The sequence below is a fragment of the Mytilus trossulus genome, chromosome 8, assembly GCF_036588685.1.
Source record: "Mytilus trossulus isolate FHL-02 chromosome 8, PNRI_Mtr1.1.1.hap1, whole genome shotgun sequence".
Taxonomy (NCBI): domain Eukaryota; kingdom Metazoa; phylum Mollusca; class Bivalvia; order Mytilida; family Mytilidae; genus Mytilus; species Mytilus trossulus.
The window spans coordinates 7070081-7095123 of record NC_086380.1 but is presented as its reverse complement, the minus strand read 5'-3'; the positions used below and the strand labels follow the sequence as shown (position 1 = coordinate 7095123).

Here is a 25043-nt window from a genome sequence, read left to right as displayed (position 1 = left end):
TTATTTTAGTATTTGTATTGTCATCTGCTTTCAAAATCTTTCTGTTTGAACCCGTCGACCTGGAACCTATCAATTATTGGTATAAATATTAATAATTTGGAAAACAAAAGGGCCTGGAATGGAGTATAATTTACTCAACAGTATACAGCAAAATTCTAAATACACCGTTTGGTGGTGCGCCTGTCAGATGCGGAACGAACAGATAAGGTAATAGGTAACAGGTGAATATACTATTGGTATCGGTGTCGGATATCGGAACTTTTTAATTATTGGCAAAATTAATTACGTGGGAAACAAATGGGCCTGGAGTGGTGTAATTTTCAATCAACACTATTGTACTATATAAGTTAAATATAAAGTTGAATTTTTTGATTCATCGTTTTTACGTGATGACGGCTGACAAATTGGACCTCGTAATTTTAGTATTATAGATGTATAATAAATACTTTATCTGAGTTATCTCCCCTTATGTGGAAAAAGTTGAAAAAAAATAATCAAACAAAAATACAGTTGTAAATATGATAAAACACATCATTTTCTATATTAACACGAATAGTCTAACACATTGGTTACATTCTGCACATTTTTAAAAATCTTAAACAATTGTTACCTGCTTCTTCAAAATCCAGAATGAAAGGAGACACCCCAACCAAACTTACATTCATCTGAGTAGATTTTGTAATAGAATGTTTAACAAATATGGTTTAATTTGTACATGTTTTATGGTTCAATATGACAAATGGATCAGACACAAGTTTTGTAACTTAGAAACGTCTTCTCCAAAACAACACATATACACATTAATAAATGAACACAACAAATATTTCATAGTCTAACAAATACTTTAAGCATAAAGACTTGAAAACAAAAGGAAACTTGTCGAAGCAAATCAATTGATTTTAATCGATATTTTGATAAAAAAAAATATAGAAAATTGTGCTATTTCAAATCCCATAGTATTATTTCAAAATACTGGCAATATTGTAAGTACACTGTGTAATTGTGGGACATTAAATTCTCAATAAAGAACAAGTAATAAGGTAAATTTTGAATCACAGATGAGCATCATGTATTATCCAACATTGGAATGTAGCATCATCATTGAATAATACTAAACATTTCTGTCAGTTTTAACAATGTTATTTATCTCTCTCAATTATCCTTTATATAGATATAATATTTGTGTATTGTTTAACAACACGGCCACATTTAGAGGGATGTCTGTTTTCCCTCCCCGAGTCGACTCTTTGTAAACAGACCAGGCAGTTGTTTGTGCTCTATTTGAGTGTATTAATTTAGATCATTAATCCTTTTGCTCTCAAGCTCTTTTAAAAAATGGAGACAAATTATTTTCTGGAATAAAATTATTTTTATTTTTTTTGTGGAAAATAATTTTTTGACTGGGGGGAAGGGGAAACAAACATATTTGTTATTTTGACCTAATTCATAACAAAATAATATCCCTGAGATTTATTCTGTTGAAGACTTTTTTGATATTCTTGTGATATACATCTTGTAAAACACTCTGACAGCTCCTTTAACCATAATAGCTAACCAATACACTTGTAATACTAAAATTATAAGACAGCCTACATTACACTTTATCGGTATGTTCCATGGGACATCCCAGAAGGATATATTGGCATGTATACTATACCTCCAGTAGAGATATGGAAACACTGTTACTCTGGTAACGGCAAATGTAATTATCATTAATAATCCTGATATCACATATAATGCTGTATCCTTCATTTTCAGCTGTAAAAACAATTTAAGAACATTATTAAAAGTTTTGTGTGTAATTGTTAATATCAATACAATAAGGGGCCAACTGAAGGACACCTACAGTTGCGGGAATTCTTGCTACATTGAAGACCCATTGGTTGCCTTCGGCTGTTGTCTGCTCTATGGTCGGGTGGTTGTCGCTTTGACATATTGGACATTTCCTTTCTCAATTTTAATAATAACATTCATCAGTAAAATACAGGAAAAAAAATAGTTATTTTCCTTTGACTGAAATGGATTAATTAATCATTAAATCACATGAAACAACATATCTAAATTTGAAAATATTATCAAATCATTTTCATGTAAACGAAAACAGACACTGTTTGGCAATCTCCCGCTGTTTGAAAATCTGGTTAAAAATTTTGTATGAGATTGTATCAAATTCAATTGCTGTTGTACTAAACATAGCAAGATGACTAAATTTTTTGGTTAATAAATACAAATCGCCATATTTAAACCTGAAATAAATTTATGATAGTAATACAGGACCCACTCACTATAAATGGCCTAATCAAAGTGCATATGAGGACTGAAGGGTTAAGCTTGCTTTCGATTTGCAATTTTTTTAATTTTTGTTGAGCCTTTGACTTTAGTCGAAAAAGTGAGACTAAGCGATCCTACATTCCGTCATCCGCGGCGTCAACAAATATTCACTCTGTGGTTAAAGTTTTAAATTTTAATAAATTTCTTAAACTATACTGGATTTCTACCAAACTTTGGCAGAAGCTTGTTTATGATCATAAGATAGTATCCAGAAGTAAATTTTGTAAAAATAAAATTCCATTTTTTCCGTATTTCACTATAAATGGACTTAGTTTTTCTTCGGGGAAACAAAACATTCGCTCTGTGGTTAAAGTTTTTAGAATTTTAATAACTTTCTCAAACTATCCTGGGTTTGTACCAAACTTGGACAGAAGCTTGTTTATGATCATAAGATAGTATCCAGAAGTAAATTTTGTAAATAAATGAATCTATTTTTTCCATATTTTACTTTTAAATGGACTTAGTTTTTCTGCGGGGAACCATAACATTCACTCTGTGGTTAAAGTTTTTAAAATTTTAATAACTTTCTTAAACTATCCTGGGTTTGTACCAAACTTGAACAGAAGCTTATTTATGATCATAAGATTGTATCCCGAAGTAAAGTTTTAAAAAGATTACTCCGTTTTTTCTGTAATTTACTTTTAAATGGACTTAGTTTTTCTGCAGGGAACCATAACATTCACTCTGTGGTTAAAGTTTTTAAAATTTTAATAACTTTCTTAAACTATCCTGGGTTTGTACCAAACTTGAACAGAAGCTTATTTATGATCATAAGATTGTATCCAGAAGTAAAGTTTGTAAAAAGATTACTCCGTTTTTTCTGTAATTTACATTTAAATGGACTTAGATTTTCTTACAATCATAAAATAGTAACAAGAGTATTATTTTTATTGCTTTTTTTCCTCGTGGTTGTTGAGCCTGCGATTAACAGCAAAAATAGGCGAGATACTGGGTTCCGCGGAACCCTTACAAATTTTTTAATAAAGTATCCTAGGAAAGTTAATAATCTTAGTTATCTTCCTTTGTTCATGATTCTACAATTGTAGTTGAACACATTTATGCTTTTTTTTGCATCATGCATTACTATGTAGTTTTTATATAATAAAGTAAAACTGTTTTCTTGACAATGTAGAAATTCAAATTTATATATATCATATAGAAACTTAAATATCTATTTAAAGTATAACAAATCAACCTTGGAAAATATAGATCTCAAGTTAGTACCAACATGACAAAAGGGGTTTTGATTGCATTTCAATTTTTACCCTAAAATGAAAACTTTACCTCTGCAAGTGCTCCTCTGAATACTATAAATGGAATGGCTAACTCTATCTGATAAAATATACCAACGAAAAAATCTCCATACCCTTTTCTCAAGAGCTGAAATTGATAAAGTTATTTAAGGTGTACTATTATCTGATATTGTATAAAAATTCAAAAATAATTCATGTCCAAACCAAAGACCTTCTTGATTTTGTTTCTTATGTACAAATGTAGTAATTTTATTAAAGTCATGTGTTTTAATAATGATAATTGCTGTGTGCACTTAAAATACCAACAGTCAATAATGACAATCATCAAATGAATTTAGGTTAAGGTCCAAAGATTTGTTCCAAATATATTGTTCATATCAGAGAGAATGCAGAAGGTGAATTTCATGTTTTTCAACTTCAAATATTTTCATATATTTATTTTCAATGTTAAACAGTCATGATTATTGTAAATTATAAATAAAACAGGTAATTCAAAATGGAAGTTGTAATATATTAATTCCTTAACCAGAATTATCCACATTTGCGCTAGTAGAGGTCCTATGTACCGATTATCAGGTTATCTGCATGTAGATATCATAAAATATCAGCTGCGAGACATAAAATGAAGCTTTTTGCCGAGTGAGCGTAGCGAACGAGATCAAAAAGCCTTCATATAATGTCAAGCAGTTGATATTTTACAATATCAATATGCAGATAATCTGATAATCGATTTATCGGGCTATATTTGCGTGTTTCGAAAGTGTTTTCTTTGTTTCGCCAGCACACAAAAGATGACTTGATAAGTTCGGGTCAAAGTTATTAACGTCGGTTCAAACATTATGACGTCGCTGATATGTTCGGGTCAAAGTTATTAAGGCCGGGTCAACGTATTTGACGTCACAAAGACATGATACGGAATAATATTAAGAGCTGAACAGAGTGATATAGACAGAGGGACGACCGATAATTGGTTTTACGAGCTCCTCAGTATTTGTATAAGGTATAGATTTTCGTTTTCATTTTCCTCAAGTATTTCCTCAAGTCATTAATTGTTGAAACATGCATGTATATTGCAAAACAGTTGGCACAATAAAAGGTATTTAAATTATCCTGAAATACACGCATGAATAATACTGATTTATAAGTTTATGGTATCAATATCAGTTAATAATGTAATGCTATACATAGAATTGGCTTATGACTTGTTGTTGTACATGCATCTTTATTTCATTTATATGTTGTTTTAATATTATTATTGTCTGTATTTGGATCAGGCCTCTATTGTGCTCTTTCCAATAAATTATTGAATTGAATAAGATACTAAAGTAATAATTACGATTAATCATACAATTATAGCTGGATAAAAGATAATTGGTAGGACTATGTGATGTATCATCATGGCTTTGTTTCTTCTTAAGAAATGCTGAATTCCAAACAACAAAGGTTTCTTTTGAATTTCTTTATATTGGTGGTAATGAACCTCGTACATGGCTCCAACATCATATACAAAGTATGGCAGGGCAAAGACAGCATAACTGTTGGTCAACCAGTGTCTAAAACAAACAAATTATATACAAAGTATGACAGGGCAAAGACAGCATAACCGTTGGTCAACCAGTGTCTAAAACAAACAAATTATATACACCGTACCAATAATGATGAACATCTGAACATAAAATACTTGAATCATTTAATTAGTTTCTGAAATAACATCAGATTCAAAGTATGTTCAGTTGAAAGCATTGTAACTGATGACCTGTCTGTATGTCTTCTGTGGGTCTTTCTTTGTGTCATTTTGCCGGTATCTAGTTTACATATATATATAACATGTAAAATGTGAATTCCGTCACTATCATTTGTTGGATAACAATTCTTGTGGATTTCGTAAATACATGTGAGCCATGAAATTAAGTGTTAAACATATATATAACAAATTTTCTATAGGCTTGAATGCTAAATTCGACAAAACTACGAAAATAAATATCCATCAATATGAAAGTTTTCCTTAATCCATGAAAATTGGTACCTTAAAAAATAATTGAATCCACAGTACCCCTTCTATTCACTTGTCAACCAACAATTATTGGAAATTGTAAAAGGTACAGAGCTAACCTACTACATAGATTTGATCCTGTTTACTCTTGATGATTTTGAGCACATATCCTACATGTCCTAAAGATATCTTTTGTTTATTTATGTTGTCTGGTGGCAGGCTTATTAGCATATATATCCCACACATCTGTTTATCTCAAATTCATATGTACAGGCAAAATACATAACATCCAGCATTAGGCTGATAAAGTTCTCATCACATCATTTTATCATAATACTGCTTTTTTTTTTTTTTTGTAGGGGAAGTACCATAAGTATGTTTCTATGTTGTGGTGTTATACTATTGTTTCAGAAAAGGGAGAAGTTTTGGTAGCTTTAAAACCGTTAATCCCGCTGCAAATATTAGTACCTGTCCTGTGTCAGGAATCTGATGTACAGTAGTTGTCGTCATACATGTTCTCGTTTTTATATACATGTTCATTAGATTTTAGTTTTCCTGTGTCAATGATTTTACACTAGAGAAAAAGTAATTTTTGGGGCCCTTTATAAAATTATAGGTTGCTGTTCCGTGTGAGCCAGGGCTCTGTGTTAAAGGCCATACTTTGACCTATAATAATAATGGTTTACTTTTATAAATTGTTACTTGGCTCAAATAACAAATGAATAAGAGAGTTGTCTTATTGGCACTCACACCACATCATCCTATAGATATAGGAAGATGTGGTGTGAGTGCCAATGAGACAACTCTCCATCTAAGTAACAATTTAAAAAGTAAACCATTATAGGTTAAAGTACAGCCTTCAACACGGAGCCTTGGCTCACACCGATCAACAAGCCATAAAGGGCCCCAAAATTACTAGTGTAAAACCATTCAAACGGGAAAACCAACGGTCTAATCTATATAAACAAAACGAGAAACGAGTATATATATATATATTACATAAACAAACCACAACTACTGTACATCAGATTCCTGATTTAGGACAGGTGCAAACATTGGCAGCGGGATTAAACGTTTTAATGGATCCAAACCATCTCCCTTTTTCTGAAACAATAGCATAACATCACATCATCGAAAAATTAAAAATTGTATATCAATGGTGTAGGGTATAATAAATCATTTTGTTATAAATACCTTTCTGTCATTATGTTTCCTTGGCATGCTGTGGCTATAATATTTCCAATTGTGAATGAGGCAATGGCTTGCAGACTGGACACAATTCTGTAATGAAAAAATGATCAGTTACTGTAAATTTAAAAATTATTGCATGAATTTGTTATTGCCATTTTAGACTAATTTTATGCAATTTTAATATTGCGATATTGAGAAAATTCCTGTTTAATTCATATACAAAAATACAAAATGCAATTTCAAATTATTGCGATGATAACCCTGTTGCATATTTTGCAATAATAAAACATCGCAATTATTTCTGAAAATTAGTGAACTGAAGGAAAAAATTCAGCACTTTGTCTATTTGTAAAGGGGAATAACTCAAGAATGGTGAAAGTGACATATTACCAAGTTTAAATTTTATATGTATTTTGTGGTAATAAGCATGGTGCTGAATTTCATAATTGAGGCAAACTAAAGTTGAAGAACAGAAATGAAAAATTCTTCAGTTTTCCATTTAAAAAGGGCATAACTTTAGAACAATAAAAGTGACAACCCCAAATTCAAACTTGATCTGCATATTGTGATAAGCATTGTGTGTACATTCCATAACATTTAGTAAGGGAAATCTAAATTTAGAGAATGGAAACGACTATTTCAGTGATTTTTCCATTTGAAAAGGGGCATAACTCTAGAATGGTTGAAGTATGTCACTAAAATTCAACCTTAGTAAGTGTTTTGTGGAAATAGGCATTGTGTTTATTAAGTTTCATAACATTTGGTAGAGACAAACTAAAGTGAAAGAACGGAAATGCAAATTTCAAAGCACAACTCTAGAATGGTGAGAGTGACATCACCAAAAGTCAAATTTAATCTGTATTTTATGGTCAGAAGCATTGTGTATAAGTTTCATAGCATTTTGGTTGAGGCAAACTAAAGTTAAAGAACGGAGAAATCAAACCCCAAAATTGGTATATATATTATATGGGGACAAAGTCCCCAATAACAGTAGAATATTCAATAATAAAAAAAAAACGGGAAAATTTATGTCATGTTTTGAAATCCCGGACCTGCACAGAAATCAACATTGTACTTCCTTTTCCGGTCTCGTTTGTATGAATCTTTGATTAAAATATATATTTATCAGTCTAGTACAACTAGGAAGGAACGCAATATCAATTTCATTTTTAATAATTCCTTGATATGAAAAAAAACGTTACCTGATGATGGAGTTTCTTTGTTTACATTGCATATGACGTCATAACTTAAATAAGGTCACAACTAAAATCCCTAACAACAGAACAAAAATAGGAAACGTTACGGTATTTCCGTTTCTTTTTTTAAACAAATATTTAAGTTACTAAAAAATAATTCATACAGACTTCGTCCCGATTTACAGGTAATGCCTGCCTCATATAAAAAAAAAATGACACAATTATTCATATTTCTATAATGTGTACTCTTAATTAAATGTTTGTTGATGCCGAATAGACTTTAATTAAAATAGGTGCCGATTTGAACAAATGCCGATTTATCCGGATTTGATTTCGACCCCAGTATTTCTATGCCTGTTCATACTACAGCTTGTTTCAAAGATTCTTACTTTAAACTCAAGTCACACAGGATGTCGGTAGAAATTTTATGACTGAAACCTGACAATAATATACGTCTTATTAAAAGATATGTGCATGAAAATGTTACACCCCCGGCCAGAGTTAGGCCGGCGACCTCCATCTTTAAACACTTAGAAATCTAACCAATCAGCAACGTCCTTTCAATTATGGACGGAAGTAATAAAAAACGAACCAATAAATAATCATTTACCTTGGTCTGACAAACGTAAACAAAGCAAATTCACAGACCAAACATTTACAACACATGTCTACAATCATGTAGCACAAAACCAGAAATTACATGTTATTTAATACACTCTAATAAGTATGAAAATTCTACTCGGCCATTTAAAAAACAAAATATGAACATAAGAAAAAAATTTATAACAGGGCAAGGATATTTTGTATAGTTACTATACAAATCCTTGACCAGGGCTATATTTTTTTTTCTGTATGATCCACAAAGGTCTGTTACAATCTGCCCTTATAGGGGGTGGGGAAAGGAGAGGTCCTGATCCCGAAATCCCGGACTTAAAAACACCAGATCCCGAAATCACAGGCTTAAAAACAGGAAAGACCATGGTCCTGAAATTCGAAAAAAAAGAATTCCTGTGCCCCGAAAAGATCAATCCTAAAATCCCGAGCTTAAAAATACCCTAGCCCAGAGTTCTGGTAAATGTCCTATCCCCCTCTACCAGGGTTTCCCCTGGGTCAATTATTTTTTTCGCCACCTCTTTCGCCAAAACAATATATTTTTCGCCACTTTATTATTTTTTTCGCCAAGTAACACAAATATATTTTTCATTTAAAATTTTCTTTTTTTCCAGCCCCCCCCCCTTAATAAGAAGTGTTTTTTACAACAAAACGATGAATCTTATCACTTGGACTTGATCCCTTGAGTAAGGTGCAGTCATTACATTGAAGGGTTACTCTCATGCCAACCTTTTGAATAGATTTTTTCATAACGACAGTTTTCTTTTCTAGACCATCGTACATAAGTAAAACTATATGCTTTGAAACACGTTTGAACTGAAACAACTTTGAAGTACCCACTCAAATCAATGATCTACATGAAAGTTAAATGATAAAGTTTTAAATCAGAGACCTTTCTTGCTTTTGGACATTTTTCGTCATAACAACAATTTTCTTTTCTGCACTATCATTAAAAGAAGGAGAGGAAGCGTAAAAATTTTGCTTCAAACATGTGCGTCGCAAAGTGGTCAATAAATCCTTTTGTGACATGTGAAAGAAGCCATTTAATCATATCATTTTGTCACATCATACAATCAACACCTTTATTAATTCGTCCTTTGATGTCGATAGCTATGAATGCAATCAGCTGATTATTGATTTTCTGTCAAAATCTTAACGAGTTCAAGGTGAATTCCGAGTATTGTCTGATCGGAAAAGTCAGAGAAACCCGAAAAAAGTAAATAAACAAGATGGCTGAAAATAAATCGTAATATATTTTTCTTTCGCCAAATTCTGTCGCCAATGACGAATTTTAATCGCCACAATTATTATTTTTTCGCAAATTGCGAAAATGGCGACCGCCAGCGGAAACCCTGCCCTCTACTATCCATACTAACCCCGAAAAAATCACACTTGTAACAAACCCCTGTGTAATCGGACATCAATTTATAGTATTTAGTCTATTTTAGACCAGGGACAGTCTATAGTAAGTCCCTGTTTGGTTTAGTTTAAATATATTTATTTATAGTGGATTGGAAAACAAGTTTTGCAACTTAAATTAATCCCTTTCCACTTTGCGGGTGCGAGTGCTGCCTTGTAGTGGCATCAGCCTGCTTTTTCGTGATCTACAAGGTTGTCTTTAACATGCAAGAGATGTGGCTTTCTCTTAACACGGGTCAGCCATTTATTGTCCTCCTCCAACGGACTAACATTGTTTCAATCCTCAAGAGCTTATTCGCCAATGGTGTCAAGGGAGAGCCAATAATTCAGTCCCTGAAATTATCATCCCAGACCAGGAATCGAACCAGGAACCTTTGTGTCATTAGTCTGACCCAAATTGCCATATATTCCATTAACAATAGATTTCGACTTGGGCTATGATTCGACACAGGGACTCAAATTAGTGAAGTTAGAGTTCATAGACTTATCAGATATGTAAGGTTGAACTTCTGGTAAGGTTATTCGTTGCATCTGACAGATTTCCAAGTTTCATATAACATACAGTATATCATGAATTTCTATATGAAACACTTTGTAATTTTAACTTGTAAATTGATGCAATGGATGTGTTAATATGTGAGGATAAATTGTGATAAATCTTATTTTTAACTTATTGATCTACTTCCTGGTTCTTTAATGATACCATGGATACATCATATCAGATGACAGTTTTGATTGATAATTTCTGTGTCATTCATTTGGGTCTCATATGGAGAGTTGTCTCATTGGCAATCATACCACATTTTTTTTTCATTGATTAAAGACATGAAAAAGAAACACAAAGCAACTTATGAAAGACTAGAGATTCAAAACACTTTTGAAAGAAACATGATTAAGAGATTACAGTTATCATGGATCTAAACACTATATTTGCTCGTATCAACTTCAACTTATAAGGCCTGTACACATGTAGTTTTCTCTTTCAAACTGTGTACTGTTTCACATTCTCCTTTTTAAAATGGCAAGCCTAGGCTAGCTTAAATTCCTTATCTTGAACAATGATGTACAAATGTACATGTTTGGTACATGTAAACTATTGTCTATAGTATCAACCATTGTTAATGTTAAATCCTTATACATGTACTTCAACTAATTTGTGTGGAAACCTTAAAACTGTTTATTCAATTTGTAACTTGATGGCATTGTTTTGGCAAGCTCCAATAGGTCAATTGGTACAAAAACAAGGTAAAACTCTGAATTTGTGTATTTTTGTCAAATGACAAATCATATCTTTATGTGATTAACTTTAAGTCCTTTTATTTTTATACCTGCAGATAATATTGGAAAACAGTCATCCATTTTACTTCTGAAAGAAAATTATAGCATTGTAGCAGAGTGATAGAAAAACCGACACATTATCAATGGGTAGAACTAAGACTATCAGCGGTCGAGGTGGAACGAACAGTCCATCGTCATCAGACAGCAATCCAGCTTCAAATACAGCACAAAAATCGGAAACTAGAATAAAGGATTTACTGAAGGAATTGTATACTTTAATACATAATGTTCAGGTATATTGTTTTTGTTCTGAAATGAATTGGGTTCATTTTAATATCTTCTACCATGACAGCTGATTACTATTTTTTCTCAAAATCTGGAATTCTTTGAATGAACATGTCTGCAATGGCGACAATTACAATTGCACTTTCATGGCTAAGTTTTACTTATAACAAGTATACACAGACTGACTTACAATAAAAGAAAACCATTTATCTTATCAAAAAATCTTTAGAAATATACCGGTGTTGAGTTAATGTCCTTCCATACTATGATTCACTGATAATTTCCTACATACAGTGACCTTATCTACAGGACCTCTCATCCTGGTATAAAGACATGAAAGAGATGTACAAATGAAAATTACAAACATAAAACAAATAATTAAAAAAACATTAAACAATGTAAAAACAAATAAAAATAATCCAATTAAAAACATTAAAAACAAATTAATTTAAAGGCAGAAACGAATCAACAAATGATATACAGTAGCGACGACATCAAAAGATAGATGTACATGTAGGATAAAAAACTTAAATCAAATAGTTTGGGGGTGGGGTTCAACATTGCTGCAAGTTTTGTTAATCTAAAATCGATTTTACCTATATTCATGATATTCCTATTGGTCAATCAATTTTCCCCAAATTAAGTTAAGAGGGGGGGGGGGGGGGGGGGGTCAGTGAAAAAACTATGTGAATTAAGTTTTTTATCCTTCATTGAACTTTTGATGTCGTCTCTTAACAAAGACTAAATTTATTCTCCATTTTAAGAAGTGAAATGTCAATTTCAAAAGAAATTCTAGTTACTTGTACAGGTAAATTTTAATAAAATATACAAGCCGAAAACTTTTACCTTGATTGTTTTCAACACAGGTAAAATAATTAGATAAAACAACTACCTTTGTTTAATAACTCCAATGAATGGCCAACATCTCAAGATTGAATATCCCAATAAATTTTCACCATTTGATGTTGACCATACAAGAGGTTGGACATAATAAAGAGGATGTCAAAGGTTGTGCTGTAATCAAACAGTTTTTTTATATGATTTTGTAAAAAAACAGATATCTTTTATGTTTTAGGACGAAAGGGCTCGTGGGGAACACAACTTGACAAACATATCAAAGACTCATGAAAGAATGCAACAGGAACAGAGAGGTATATAAGCGTTCATTTGAGTAAAGATGTAAGAGGGTAGACTACAGTTTGCACCATTATCCACTAGTCTGATACCCATTGATTCGGTCAGGGACGTATATAGAGGGATAGGTAACTTCTTAACAATCCTTGTTGCGATAAAAAAATATGTAGAGAATCATTGGAGAAACCACACTGTACACCTTAAAACTTTAAAAGTTGTTGATAGATTTTAATGAAATAAAGATTTTCTTAAACTTAAATGATTCCTACATTGATAGAGTTAATTTGGTTAATAATGTTCATGTCCTTCATGTAATTTGAATTATTTAAGAAAGAAGGGTAATTATTTTTAGGGCATTATTCTACATTTTGTGTGAAAACAGCAATAAAACATAGTTCAACTGTTCAGCTAAAAACTTAAAAAGTTCTTGATTGATTTTGATGAAATTTATTTTGTCTGAAGTCTTAATGTTTTTTACATGTACAGAAGAATTTTCATGGTTATCAATAAGGTATAAGATTAAATATAAGCAATTTAAAAATGTATAGTAGATATGTTCAAATCCAACGATTCTCTACATATTTTCCAAAAATTATGAGTTTCTTATCCTTCTATATAAGTCCTTGATTCGGTCTAGTAAAATTTTAAAATTTTATAAAGTCATATAGGGACAAGTTTTGATATTTAGTGTCTGGACTAGAAGATGACAAGTTTTTTTGGGCAGACTGGGTACACCTTAGATCGGGGAGATAACTCTTTTTAATCAGTTTTGTGTTTGTAAAAGTCAAGTTTCATCAATGTATTTTATGGGTTTACCAGAAACAGATCAGAAATAATCTATGTAACCGGTAACCTAAAAGCTTAAAATATATTTATGAAAATGGTTTTCCCAAAGGTTCTAATGATTTTAAGAGTTATTTCCCTTAACCTAGGTCTATTTCCTAAATATATCCTTCAGAGTGTGTGACATATCTGAAGTGTTGCTTGCATGATAAAATATTCTCACAAACTGCCACTATTGTCTTGTGGTAATGTAATGTGCCCTGACTAGATAAATAAAAGACATGAAAATGGTTTTTGGTTCGGCTCCACCAAATGTGCACATACAATTTCAAGAACAATCAAATACTGTCCAACAAAGAGGCAGAATAATATATGTTATTGAATGAACATTTTCTCTAGCTTACTCTTACCATGTAGTGATGTAATTTTAATAGCAACTTTCTGTCTTTTATTATCCATCTATAGTATATAATTGTATATATAAGGAATGGTTTGTTATATTTTTCATATAAACATATTATACATCCTTATGGTCCTAATTTTGGTTATAAATTCTGTGTTGGTTAATAAACACCCATCCATATCTTACACACAGCAAAGTGAGATTAATCAGGACTTACATATTCCTAACTTTTTGTTCATTTCTTCGTCAAGCTAAGTTGTTTGGTTCATTGTATAAATAATCTCTAAGTAAACGTTTAATTAAATGTATTCATGTTGGTAATACAAATATGTACTATGAATTACAGCTAAAGAATGAAACTTAACATACACTTTTATTTCTGTTCCTTACTCTTCAATCTACAAATCAGAATACCCTACTATTTGATATCAACATTGACGTGTGCATGGTACATGTGTTATACAGTGTAAATTGTATTCACATCTGGTGCTTTTTCACATCCTGTTCACAATTTAGTCTTGGATCCTGACACAATTCTAGTTTGAAAATATCTTTGAATTGAAGCTTGTAAAATTAAATATATTTCATAAGGATTCCAGGTCAGTTTACCAGTCACTTTAACTGAGGGTTTAATGAGTGAGCACTTTATCAATTAGTTTTATGATTTTTTTCAGTGACACCCTACTACAAGACTAAATTGAAAGGCCTGTACAAGACAGCCATGCAGGACGCTGAAGTAGAAGCAGAGTAAGTGGTTCTCTCTGTATATCATAGTGATGTAAAGCAGTGTCATCACAATAAATATCATGTAGACAGGATTGGAGGGGGCAGGGGCATTTTTTAGCCCATTTTCTAGTCTGCCTTCTATAGCACTCTTTTATCCTTTTTTAATGGCTAGATTTTTCTGTTAATTTCATCCAGACCTGCATTTGTTCAAATGTCAGAATTGATTTTACGAACAAACATCACAAGTATTTCCTATTGAAATTCTCTAGAGCTGTTGGTGATTGGGGTTGTAATAATTTTCTTTGCATTTTTAAATAACAAGCACATCACAGATTTTTCTTCTTCTCTTATAATAATTTGGTAAAACTGAAGTCAATAGAAACTTTGAAGTAGCACAGAATTGAGAAGTGAAAAAATTACATAATACATTGGAGATAACTCTGTATTATTAATCATTGCATCCTATCTAACTACCTGTATTTAGGGGGTAAAAAAGATGTATTTTTGTAATTGGAATGCATGTTGTAAAGTTCGAAGTTGATTCAATTAAGGTGTAATACCACCAAATCATGGTACGTCACATCCGGTTGCATACGAAAGTAGGTCTAAAAAAATATTTCCTTGAATTTGACCGTTGTAGGTAATTAATCCTACATTTTATTGCAGTAAAACAATTCTGTGTCATAAACATATTTCTCTAACTCTATGGAAATTTATCCCTTTCCGAACCCATTGTATAAAAAAATTTAATCAACGTGTGGTTGCTAGTGATCTCAAAAGATCATTGGATGATTTTAAGGGTCATGACCTTTTTAGCCAATTGAATGAATCAAAATATGATAACAGGTGTTAATGAAATTGACAACTTCGTGCAATGTGAAAGGCACTCGAAGGGTTTTTTTGGTTAACAAAAAAAGAAAATGTCTTTTTTATCATTAGAGAAACTGATTCTTACATAGTTACTCGTGGATTATCGGATTTATCCAATCTCGATAGTTAAATTATAAATTTTAAAGCCCTCGCCGAGGCGGCTCGGACTTTAAAATTGATAATTTAACTTTCTCGATTGAAAAAATCCGATAATCCACTGGTATCAATGTAAGAATCTATATGTCTTGGGTATTTCAAAACACCATTATTTTTTATTTGTGATTTCTATAGAAAATTTTGTAATCTTGAGGTTACATGGTGACTAAACCTTGTACACAGATAGAATAAGGGGAGAAATTTGATTTGTTAACTTCCAATGATGGTTATTTTCTTATATGCAATGAAATGTTATGTGAATTTTTTTCTATAAAACTGGACAGGATTACTCATGCCAAGTATTTCTTTATTTGAAACAAAGATAAATTCTGCACAATATTTTGAAAAGTGCAAATTTAACAAAGACTAATAGGGGAAAATCAATGGTGGTATTACACCTTAACTCATCATTAGCATCTGTGAATTCTGAAGTGTGGCAATTGCAAATATTCAAATGCACTTTGATACTGATTTTTGATTTCAATCATAAAGATTTCAAATACAAATATTTTCTGTTTTATTTTCAGACTTTTAAGGAAAGCTTTAGATAAGATATCAGAGATAAAGTCTATCAGAGAACAAAGGAGAATTGGTTTGTATTGCCTATAATATTTTCTCAAGATAACAGACTATATCTGTCTGTCAGAAACTTTTTGTAAACCCAACTGCTCATGAAAACACCTTGTATATGCAACTCCTGTGAGACACTTTGACAAAAAGCTCTAGTAATTATTAAGGTTGTTTGACATCATGTGTAGCTCAAATATTGTACCACCAATTTTGAAACACCAATGTTTATTGAAGTTTAACCATTATCTTAAGTGAATGTTACACCTAGTTAACACAACTCCTCTTAAGGCCCTTTGACAGAAAACTCTCATACTTAGTAGTGTTGTTTGCTATCATGTAAAGCCAAGGATCTGTGTTGAAGACCATACTTTGGTTTACTATAATGATTTATTTTTACAAATTCTGACTTGGATGGAGAGTTGTCTCATTGGCACTCCTACCACATCTTCTCATATCTATACATATACTGTTCTTTTTATATGACCATATTTATGGGAACTATAGGTCTCTGTCTTTATTTTTGTACCACTATGACATTTTTTAAATACAACTCCTCTGACCTGATATTAAATAGAACTGCTGCACATGTGGAATTGTAGTAGGGTTGGAAATTGTGGAACAAACCAATCAAATCCTGTTCAGGGTCATCCCACAGACATTGACAAACAAAGGATAATATTAAACTGTGTCTATAGTCCAACTTGCTTTAAATATGTTTTTCTTTGTCTCAAAATTATTGTTTTATGTCAATGCCATGCCATTAAAGGTAAAGCTGGGATAACCTCTCAGAGTAAAACACACAGTTATACCACAGAACTATTAAATGACAATTGGTAATTTTTTTTGATTAAAGACAGTGCTTATTACTGTAGATAATTAAAACATAAAACAAGTAAAACTTTTATTTAGAAAAAATAAAAATCTATATTTAATACTGTAAATTCAGAAATTATTGTGTGCATTTATTATTGTGATTTTGTCATTTTAAACTTAAATGCAATTTTAATTTTTATGATTTTCAGTAAAACCTTGCTCATTCATATAAAATATTTCAAAATGAGAGTTTAAATTATTGTGTTTACAACTCTGTTGCATTTTTTGTAATAATAAAAACCTGGAATAATTTCTGAATTTACAGTAAATATATTTACAGCATTTTTTAAAAAGCTATATAGTAAGCAGAAAAGCAAGCATTACAAATGTTTTATGCATCATTGGCTGTCATTCTTTGTAACAAATGCACACCAATCAAGAGGGTATTCAGGTCAATTTAAAAACTACACAGATTTTAAAAAGTTGACTGTTCACTGACAAATTTGAGCAAAATTCTAATGTAAACTATAAAACACTCCCTTATTCACAAGCAGATATCAATCTAAAATACAACAGGTTAAATTTTGATAAATGAAGTTTTACACTAGTTTAGGTTACTGTGGATTCATTATTATTTGTTGGATACCAATTTTTAAGGGACATGTGAAACATGAATTACAAATTTTGGCAAAACCACAAAATAAAATATCCAGGAAAAGTTTTCTTCAATCCATGAAAATTGATACCCACGAATACTACATGTATGGGAAAAAATCGTTAAAATGGTCTTTATATTTAAAAGATGTGAAATCAAAGGGCTCATTGTAAAAATATTTTTTTTATAAAACTAAGTGATATGCTTTTTTACTAGGTACTATTTACAAAAACAGACTTGACATAAAATGAAGATATATTTATAAACAATTTATATACATGATAAACACACTAAATTAAAACTGTTCTGCATCTACATTACTCTTATTAACTAACACATTCAAAAGGTTTTCTTGAGAATCAAAACTGTTAACATTGACTTCTGGTAAATGAAATAAATTTGATGGTTGAAATTGACTTATTCAGTAGATGTATTTACACTTCAGTCTTGTATGCAAATTTGTCTGCCATTGTGTTAAATCACACAGGTTCCTGTAAACTTTGACATCATAATTTAAAATATTTGACGTCACAATTTAAAATTGATTGTTGCTTGACGTCAAAAGGGGATTCGGAGTGGATCTACGGTCAGTCAGAGGCAAGATACAGCCAAATACCAAAAGGGGTAAATATGGTTATGAAGTTTGGATAATTTTTTTAAATTATTCAGTTGTGTAAAACAGATTTACAAATTAAAACGCACAAATGAATAGTGTTATATATAAGAGTACAAATAATCTTTCTTAGCTAATGTTGTTGCTATTTTATTTTTCAGCTGATTCAGACAGACCTAAGCCTATAATGAGAAGGGGTGTACTGATGTCTATGTTACAGCAGAATGCCAGCACACTGCCATTGTGGGTCAGCAAGCCTGGTGAAAAGTAAGTTTTGGTGATGGAATTTAAATATTTTATAAGTCGTTGTTTCAGATAAATTTTAGGATTAAAAAATGAACATGGAACATTTCTGTAAAAATGATTTGAACAGCCTACTTTTATGGCCAAGCAAACCCTTATAAAATGTCTGAATGGATCATATATACAATTCCTTATACTGATAAAAAATAAATGTAAAAAAGTGTACATCATAAACAAATAGAACTAGATAAAAAAAAACAAATGTAAAAAAGTTTACATCACAAACAAATAAAAATATATATGACTATAAAATATTAATTCCAGATCCAATGAATATTTTTGGTAACAAATATCTGTCAGTAGTATCAACCTGTAAATTCAGAAATTAATGCCAGGTTTTTATTATTGCGAAAAATGCGACTGAGTTGTAAACGCAATAATTTAAACTCGCATTTTGAAATAATTTATATGAATTTAACAGGATTTTTCTCAGAATCGTAAATATTAAAATCGCATTTAAGTCTTAAATGATAAAATTGCAATAATAAATGCACGCAATAATTTTTGAATTTACAGTACTTGATCAGTGTTAACTGGCTACTACATGTAGTTCTTGTCTAAAATCATGAAAATTATACATTAAACGTCCCAAAAGTATGAATAATATACATTCATATTAAAAATTATGGCAGAAAAATAAAAATTGGAGAAAAATTTTAACTACTTAAAGAAGAAATCAATGTAAAACCAACTATCTACAATCTACAACAGGCAACAAAATTTCCAATACACACTGTCCCTATGGAAATTTTGTTAAACATAGCCTCTCAAGGCTTATACTTGTAAGAAATAAAGATATAAGCTGGTTATAACATGTATAAGTCAATAGACATTTTTTTGTTCTGAGATCATGATCCTTTACTTGATGATGAATAAAACCTTTTTTAATAAATGACTTGGTATATTATCTAAAAAAAAAGACTCATATAAATGAATGAAATACATGAATGAACAGCTATGTGTCTGTAAATTCAGTCACATAAAAATGTAATGAAACATAGGATAGCTTGATATTTCATAATATCTCAAGTTTGTCATGATACTGTGGAAATTTTGACTGGGCGTATTATGGTATACTGTTGTCCGGTGTCTGTCCGCCTTTTTTTCCGACGTAAACATGTCGTACTGTAACTTGAGAACGACTTATCCAAATTTCATGAAACTTTATATAGTTGTTTCTTATGATGGTCAAATGATTTGTATACTTTTTGGTGAAAACAAGATTTAAACTTTTTGAGTTATGGCACTTTGTAACTAAAACAAGGGTGTGTTTTTTCACATGTCGCACCGTATCTCAAAAAGGATTCTTGATTATGGCTTAAAACTTTAAACACTTCTTAGATATATTAATATTATTATCTGTATACTTTTTGGTGATGATTCAAAATTTCATTTTTGAGTATTTTGTAAAAAAGGGGGAGGTTTTTTTTACATGTCGCGCCATATCTCAAAAACAAATTTCAGGTTAAAGTTTTTGGTCAAGGTAGTTTTTGATGAAGTTGAAGCCCAATAAACTTGAAACTTAGTATAGATGTTTCCTATGATATGATCTTTCTAATTTATGTGCCAAATTAGAGTTTTTACCCTAATTGCACGGTCCACTGAACATAGAAAATGATAGTGCGAGTGGAACATCCATGTATTATGGACACATTCTTGTTTTTATTCTGTCCATTTGATTTTGCTATAGATTTAGGCAATTAACAGCTATACCTTTGACATGATCAAAATGAAATATAATATGAAAAATTAATTTATAATGTAATTTTCAGGATAACCACTATATACATAGCTAGCATGGAGATAAGGTGGTCAAAATAATTATGAAGTCTGAGCCTGTTTATATTTTTCAATTTTGATTGTTCTAGATTTTCAGAAAAACATCCAAAGCAAAAACTGAAATACCCTTCCTAGATGTAATAAATTATTGGAATAGGAGTATAAAGGTTCATATCTCAGTTAAGGATGGGGATTGGAAAAAATAATTACCCAGATAGTCTAATAACAGCACTTATATTTTTATTTTACTTTCAGGCCCCCTCCATTGTGTGGTGCTGTACCTGCAGACAACAATTACATAGCCAAGCCTGGAGATAAGGTTGCTGCCAGAGTGAGGTCAGATGATGAGGAGAATTTGATCTTGGCAGAGGTTGTGTCCTTTATTGCATCAGCAAATAAATATGATGTGGATGACATTGATGCTGATGAAGGAAAAGAGTAAGATACATGTTAACATTGTATTTCTATTTATAGAATTGGGTGTGGTAAATAGTGATCTGTTTCTTCCCATGTTCAATTAATCTTAAAAATGAGACTGAATTTCAGTAACTTCTTATATTATTTTAGTAAAAAAGAAAAGAGAGTCCAGATTTCTTAAGCAAACATGGAATATATGCCATTTTAACTAAAGGATAAGACATCTTTTTTTTATCCACAAGTCTCTTAAAAATAACTGCTGGATTTTAGTAAAACATTTCAAGAAATCATCAATCTAGACTATAGCTTAAAACATGTGTTCTTCCTGTTTTATATTTTGACCGAAATGAATGTTTGAGTTTTCCATGACAAAACACGAATTTTAATATATATGTGTACAAATAGGAAGAACTTAGGATAAAAATGTTTGACCCATATTTACAGTGCTTCCAGTTTTAAGTCATATAAAGTGGTAGTGTCCAGATAATCAACATACATTTGTACCAACCTGAATAATATGGAAAATGATAGAAAACATTTCTATTCTTGATTGAAAAGGAAATGAAATGTTTTCTGAGTCTAACCATTTCAGATATTTTCAAGCAATTTGTAGAATACTATTTCACTACACATAGTAGTGTTTGCATATAAACAAAATTTAAAATAAAGCATAATATTTGATTACATTATGTTTTTAGTCATTTTTGATAAAAAAAAAACCAAGGTCAACACTTTAATATAGAAAGAAACAAGACAATGACAGTTGGTAAAGCATTTTAGTAAGACAACTAGATTTTTAAGGTTTTCATCTTCTCTAATTCAATAATCTCTTGAGACTTGGCATAATCAGATTTATATAATTTGTTTTGGAAAAATGTTGGACAATGGGAGATAACCCTTAATTTTCAATGTTAAATATTAAACTCAATAAACCAGTTTCATAAAACATATCTCTTATGTTGAATGAAGGCATGTGTTGTAATTTACATGATTAAAAGCAAAGGTAATGGACAATTTTGACATGAATTGACACTAATATATGTTACAGAAGACATACATTGAGTAAAAGAAGGATTGTAGCACTACCAATATGGAAAGCTAATCCTGAGACAGATCCGGCTGCTTTGTTTGGTAAAGGATCTGTAAGTAATAATTGAAATAATTTAAACTGAACATACACAATTTCTGCACATAAAAAGTACAAATCTCCTTAAAACACATGATACACAGAGAGCTTTGTGTATCTCATGTTCATCCTTTATCAACAGCACACTACCTTTACAGTCTTGTGGTAACATGATCTTTTTGGGTGTAGGGGTCAAGACTTTTAAAATTGGTATTTTTCTCTTTTCTGTTAAGCACCTTGCATTTACGAGTAAAGGCAAAGACTGTGCTGTTAGGAATCAGAAAAAATGTATCTGTGTAGGATGACTTGTTTTCCTAGTGACTATTACCTGGAGAACTGTTTTGTTTTATGTTTTCTTGTCTGTGCATCTCTCCATTCTGACCCAGGTAAAAGTTGGAGGTTTAGTTATAGTTTACAATGAAGTTGGTTGCACAAATTTGAAACTAATTAAACTTGTTTTTGTAATATCATGAATACGTTTTAAGTAAATACCTAAATATTCTTTTTATCACAATTTTGTGGTTTATCACTCATTAACTTATAATAGAGTGAGCCAGGCAAGGTATATAAACACTAGTTCTTGTTGTTTGTATAATTTATTTTCTAATTTGTAGTTGGTGCTGGCGTTATATCCACAGACAACCTGTTTCTACAGAGCACTTATACATGAACCACCAAAGAAGGTAAGACTGTTTGTTGGGAGAAGATAACAAAAATGAAATGTATAAATTAAATGTAAAAAGAATAACTTCATGCTTGAAAAAAGCATTGAGAATTGAAATTGGGAATGTGTCTAAAGAGACAACAACCTGAATAAAGAGAAGAAAACAACCAAAGGTCACCAGTTTATGGGTCTTCAACTGTTTGACTTTTTGATTTAATGCAAAATTGTAAAAGCTAATCAAAAAGCATAATTTTGAGATCACTGAATATGATCAAAGGACACGTCAACATGGGTCAAATATCTTTTTTGGTAAAGCTTTGCTGGGACCTTTTTTGTCCAAAAATTATAAAATTACCATTTTTGGTAAAAACGGTCAAACATTTCATTTTCAACTTGTTTTGCTTTGTGACATCACAAGTGACCCTACTGCATAAAGTGTCATGATTATATTTACTGATTTATTTATCAATGAAATTAAAATAACTTGAAAGTTTTGAATAATTTTATTTAATAGATTACAATTTTAGAGGATAAATAATAGGTCTTATCATACCAACTTCTTTGTTTTACTTGTAAATGATTTGTTATCTATATTTTCAGCAAGGAGATGAATACTCTGTACTATTTGAAGATACATCCTACCCTGATGGGTATTCCCCTCCACTGATGGTTGCTCAAAGATATGTCATTCTGTGTAAGGAGGATAAGAAGAAATGAACAGTGCTATGTGAACACAAAATAATGTATTTTAGAAATTATATTTCTCAGCTGCCATTTTTCGCAGTATAATATTGCCAACTATGAAACTGCATGTATGTTTTTTTTTTCTCAAATTCAAGATGTTAGTTAAGTTGAATGCTTTCTGATGTATATTTTTGCTTTCTGATGTATATTTTTGAAATACAAGTTATGAATGCTTTAAGCAGTATCTTCTAAATATAAAGGGTGAGGCAATTGATGGTGTATTTGTAAAAGAATATTTGTTTTTGCTCATCTAGTTATGTTTATAGAATACAATGTATAATTAAGGACTGTTAATATTGTTATTATGTATATAAATATTAATGTATAGAGTAAGGTGATAAGTTATGAATATTAATGAGACAACTATTATCAGTCCAGATGATGTGGATGTTCATGGACTCAATATCATATTTCATATACATGGAGTAAGTACTTTGAATATTTGAAGCAGTGGTAATGTTTAAAAATATATTCAGATTCTGATCAGTTGTTTTTAGCAACCCACTCATAAATGTGATTTCAAATGCCAATCCTAGAGGCCACATATAAGACGTATAGAATATGCCTCTGCTTATCTTTAGAATTAATAGATATATCAATATGTTATAAATATTAATGTTTTTTTACTAAGAGATATTAATTATCTGGATTAAAGTATGAGTGACAATGAGAAAACTCTCTATCCAAGTTATAATTTGTAGAAGTAAACAATTATGGGTCCAGGTACAGTCTTCAACATGGAACCTTGGCTCACACTGAAGACATCAAGCTATATTGGATCCAAAATATTACTGGTGTAAAACCATTCAAACATAAAAACAACAGTCTAATATCCAGTAATCTATATGAGAAACAAGAAACAATTATGAACCACATCAACAAACAACAACAACTGAACATCAAATTCCCGACTTCGGACAGTTGCAATCAAATGTTTTGAGTTTAAGCATTTTAATAGGTACCAACCTTCACCCTATCTGAAACAATAGTGTAACATCACAACATAGATGTCTATACTTTATTTGTCTTACTGTGCTTAACTAGTAACAATAGCAATGGCTAAACAGTTTTACCTAATTGCAGTTTGAATTTTTCCCACAAACTAAATAACTGGTAAAATATTTTAACAATTTGCTCAAGTTAAAGATTATTAGTATGAAGTGTGTGTTGTGAAATAAAATGATATATTTACCATCCAGCTCAGTAATTTTTCAAAGATGTGTAGGAGTTATTTGGGAAGCTGTTTCTTTCATACCACAATTTAATTTCTGGCAAGAGCTAAATTAAATTGTTCTTGTAATCAAAACTGTAATCAGATGTTTTAACAAAATAAATTTTAATTCATTATTTCTCATCATCTCTCTTTCTGCATATTTCAATATTATCATGTCATGTTATTTTTATAATCTATTTTATTTAGGACTAAGATAAATTATTGTTTCTTTGTTTAAAATTATAATATATTTGTTTTGTATTGATAATACCATACATAATGTAGTTCTGTATTAGTTTTTACATCTGTACCAAGTACAAGATATTGTAACATGTATTGTTGGAAAATAAATTTAAAATAGTTATTCTTTTTGTTAAATTTTGTGCTGTCAAAACTAAATGACATTTAAAGTTTTAATGATAAATTCACATCAAAAATACTAACCACAACAATCCAGAATTGATTTGTTTTCAATTTGGTAAATATTGCAGGTTCTCCGAGTCCAAGTATTAAACT

General features: G+C 30.8%; 2 protein-coding genes across 3 annotated transcripts; one reads left to right on the top strand and one right to left on the bottom strand.

Moving 5' to 3' along the window:
* Positions 1–1198: 1198 nt before the first annotated feature.
* LOC134728208 (ceramide synthase-like) lies at positions 1199–8496 on the bottom strand. Its single transcript, XM_063592723.1, has 5 exons — positions 8354–8496; positions 6772–6858; positions 4933–5137; positions 3616–3711; positions 1199–1758 (listed from the first exon to the last, which is right to left on the bottom strand). Exons 1-5 carry the CDS (start codon positions 8482–8484, stop codon positions 1471–1473), a joined length of 807 nt encoding a protein of 268 aa, XP_063448793.1. The 5' UTR covers positions 8485–8496; the 3' UTR covers positions 1199–1470.
* Positions 8497–8569: 73 nt separating this feature from the next.
* LOC134728206 (SAGA-associated factor 29-like) lies at positions 8570–24891 on the top strand. 2 transcript variants are annotated; one of them, XM_063592721.1, is made up of 10 exons: positions 8570–8688; positions 11330–11566; positions 12634–12709; positions 14553–14625; positions 16158–16222; positions 18443–18548; positions 20619–20801; positions 21832–21922; positions 22521–22589; positions 23171–24891. In XM_063592721.1, exons 2-10 carry the CDS (start codon positions 11417–11419, stop codon positions 23285–23287), a joined length of 930 nt encoding a protein of 309 aa, XP_063448791.1. In that variant the 5' UTR covers positions 8570–8688; positions 11330–11416; the 3' UTR covers positions 23288–24891. The 2 variants fall into 2 exon arrangements, with proteins under 2 accessions (XP_063448791.1, XP_063448790.1); XM_063592720.1 differs by having other exon boundaries at positions 21829–21922.
* The last annotated feature ends 152 nt before the right edge of the window (positions 24892–25043 follow it).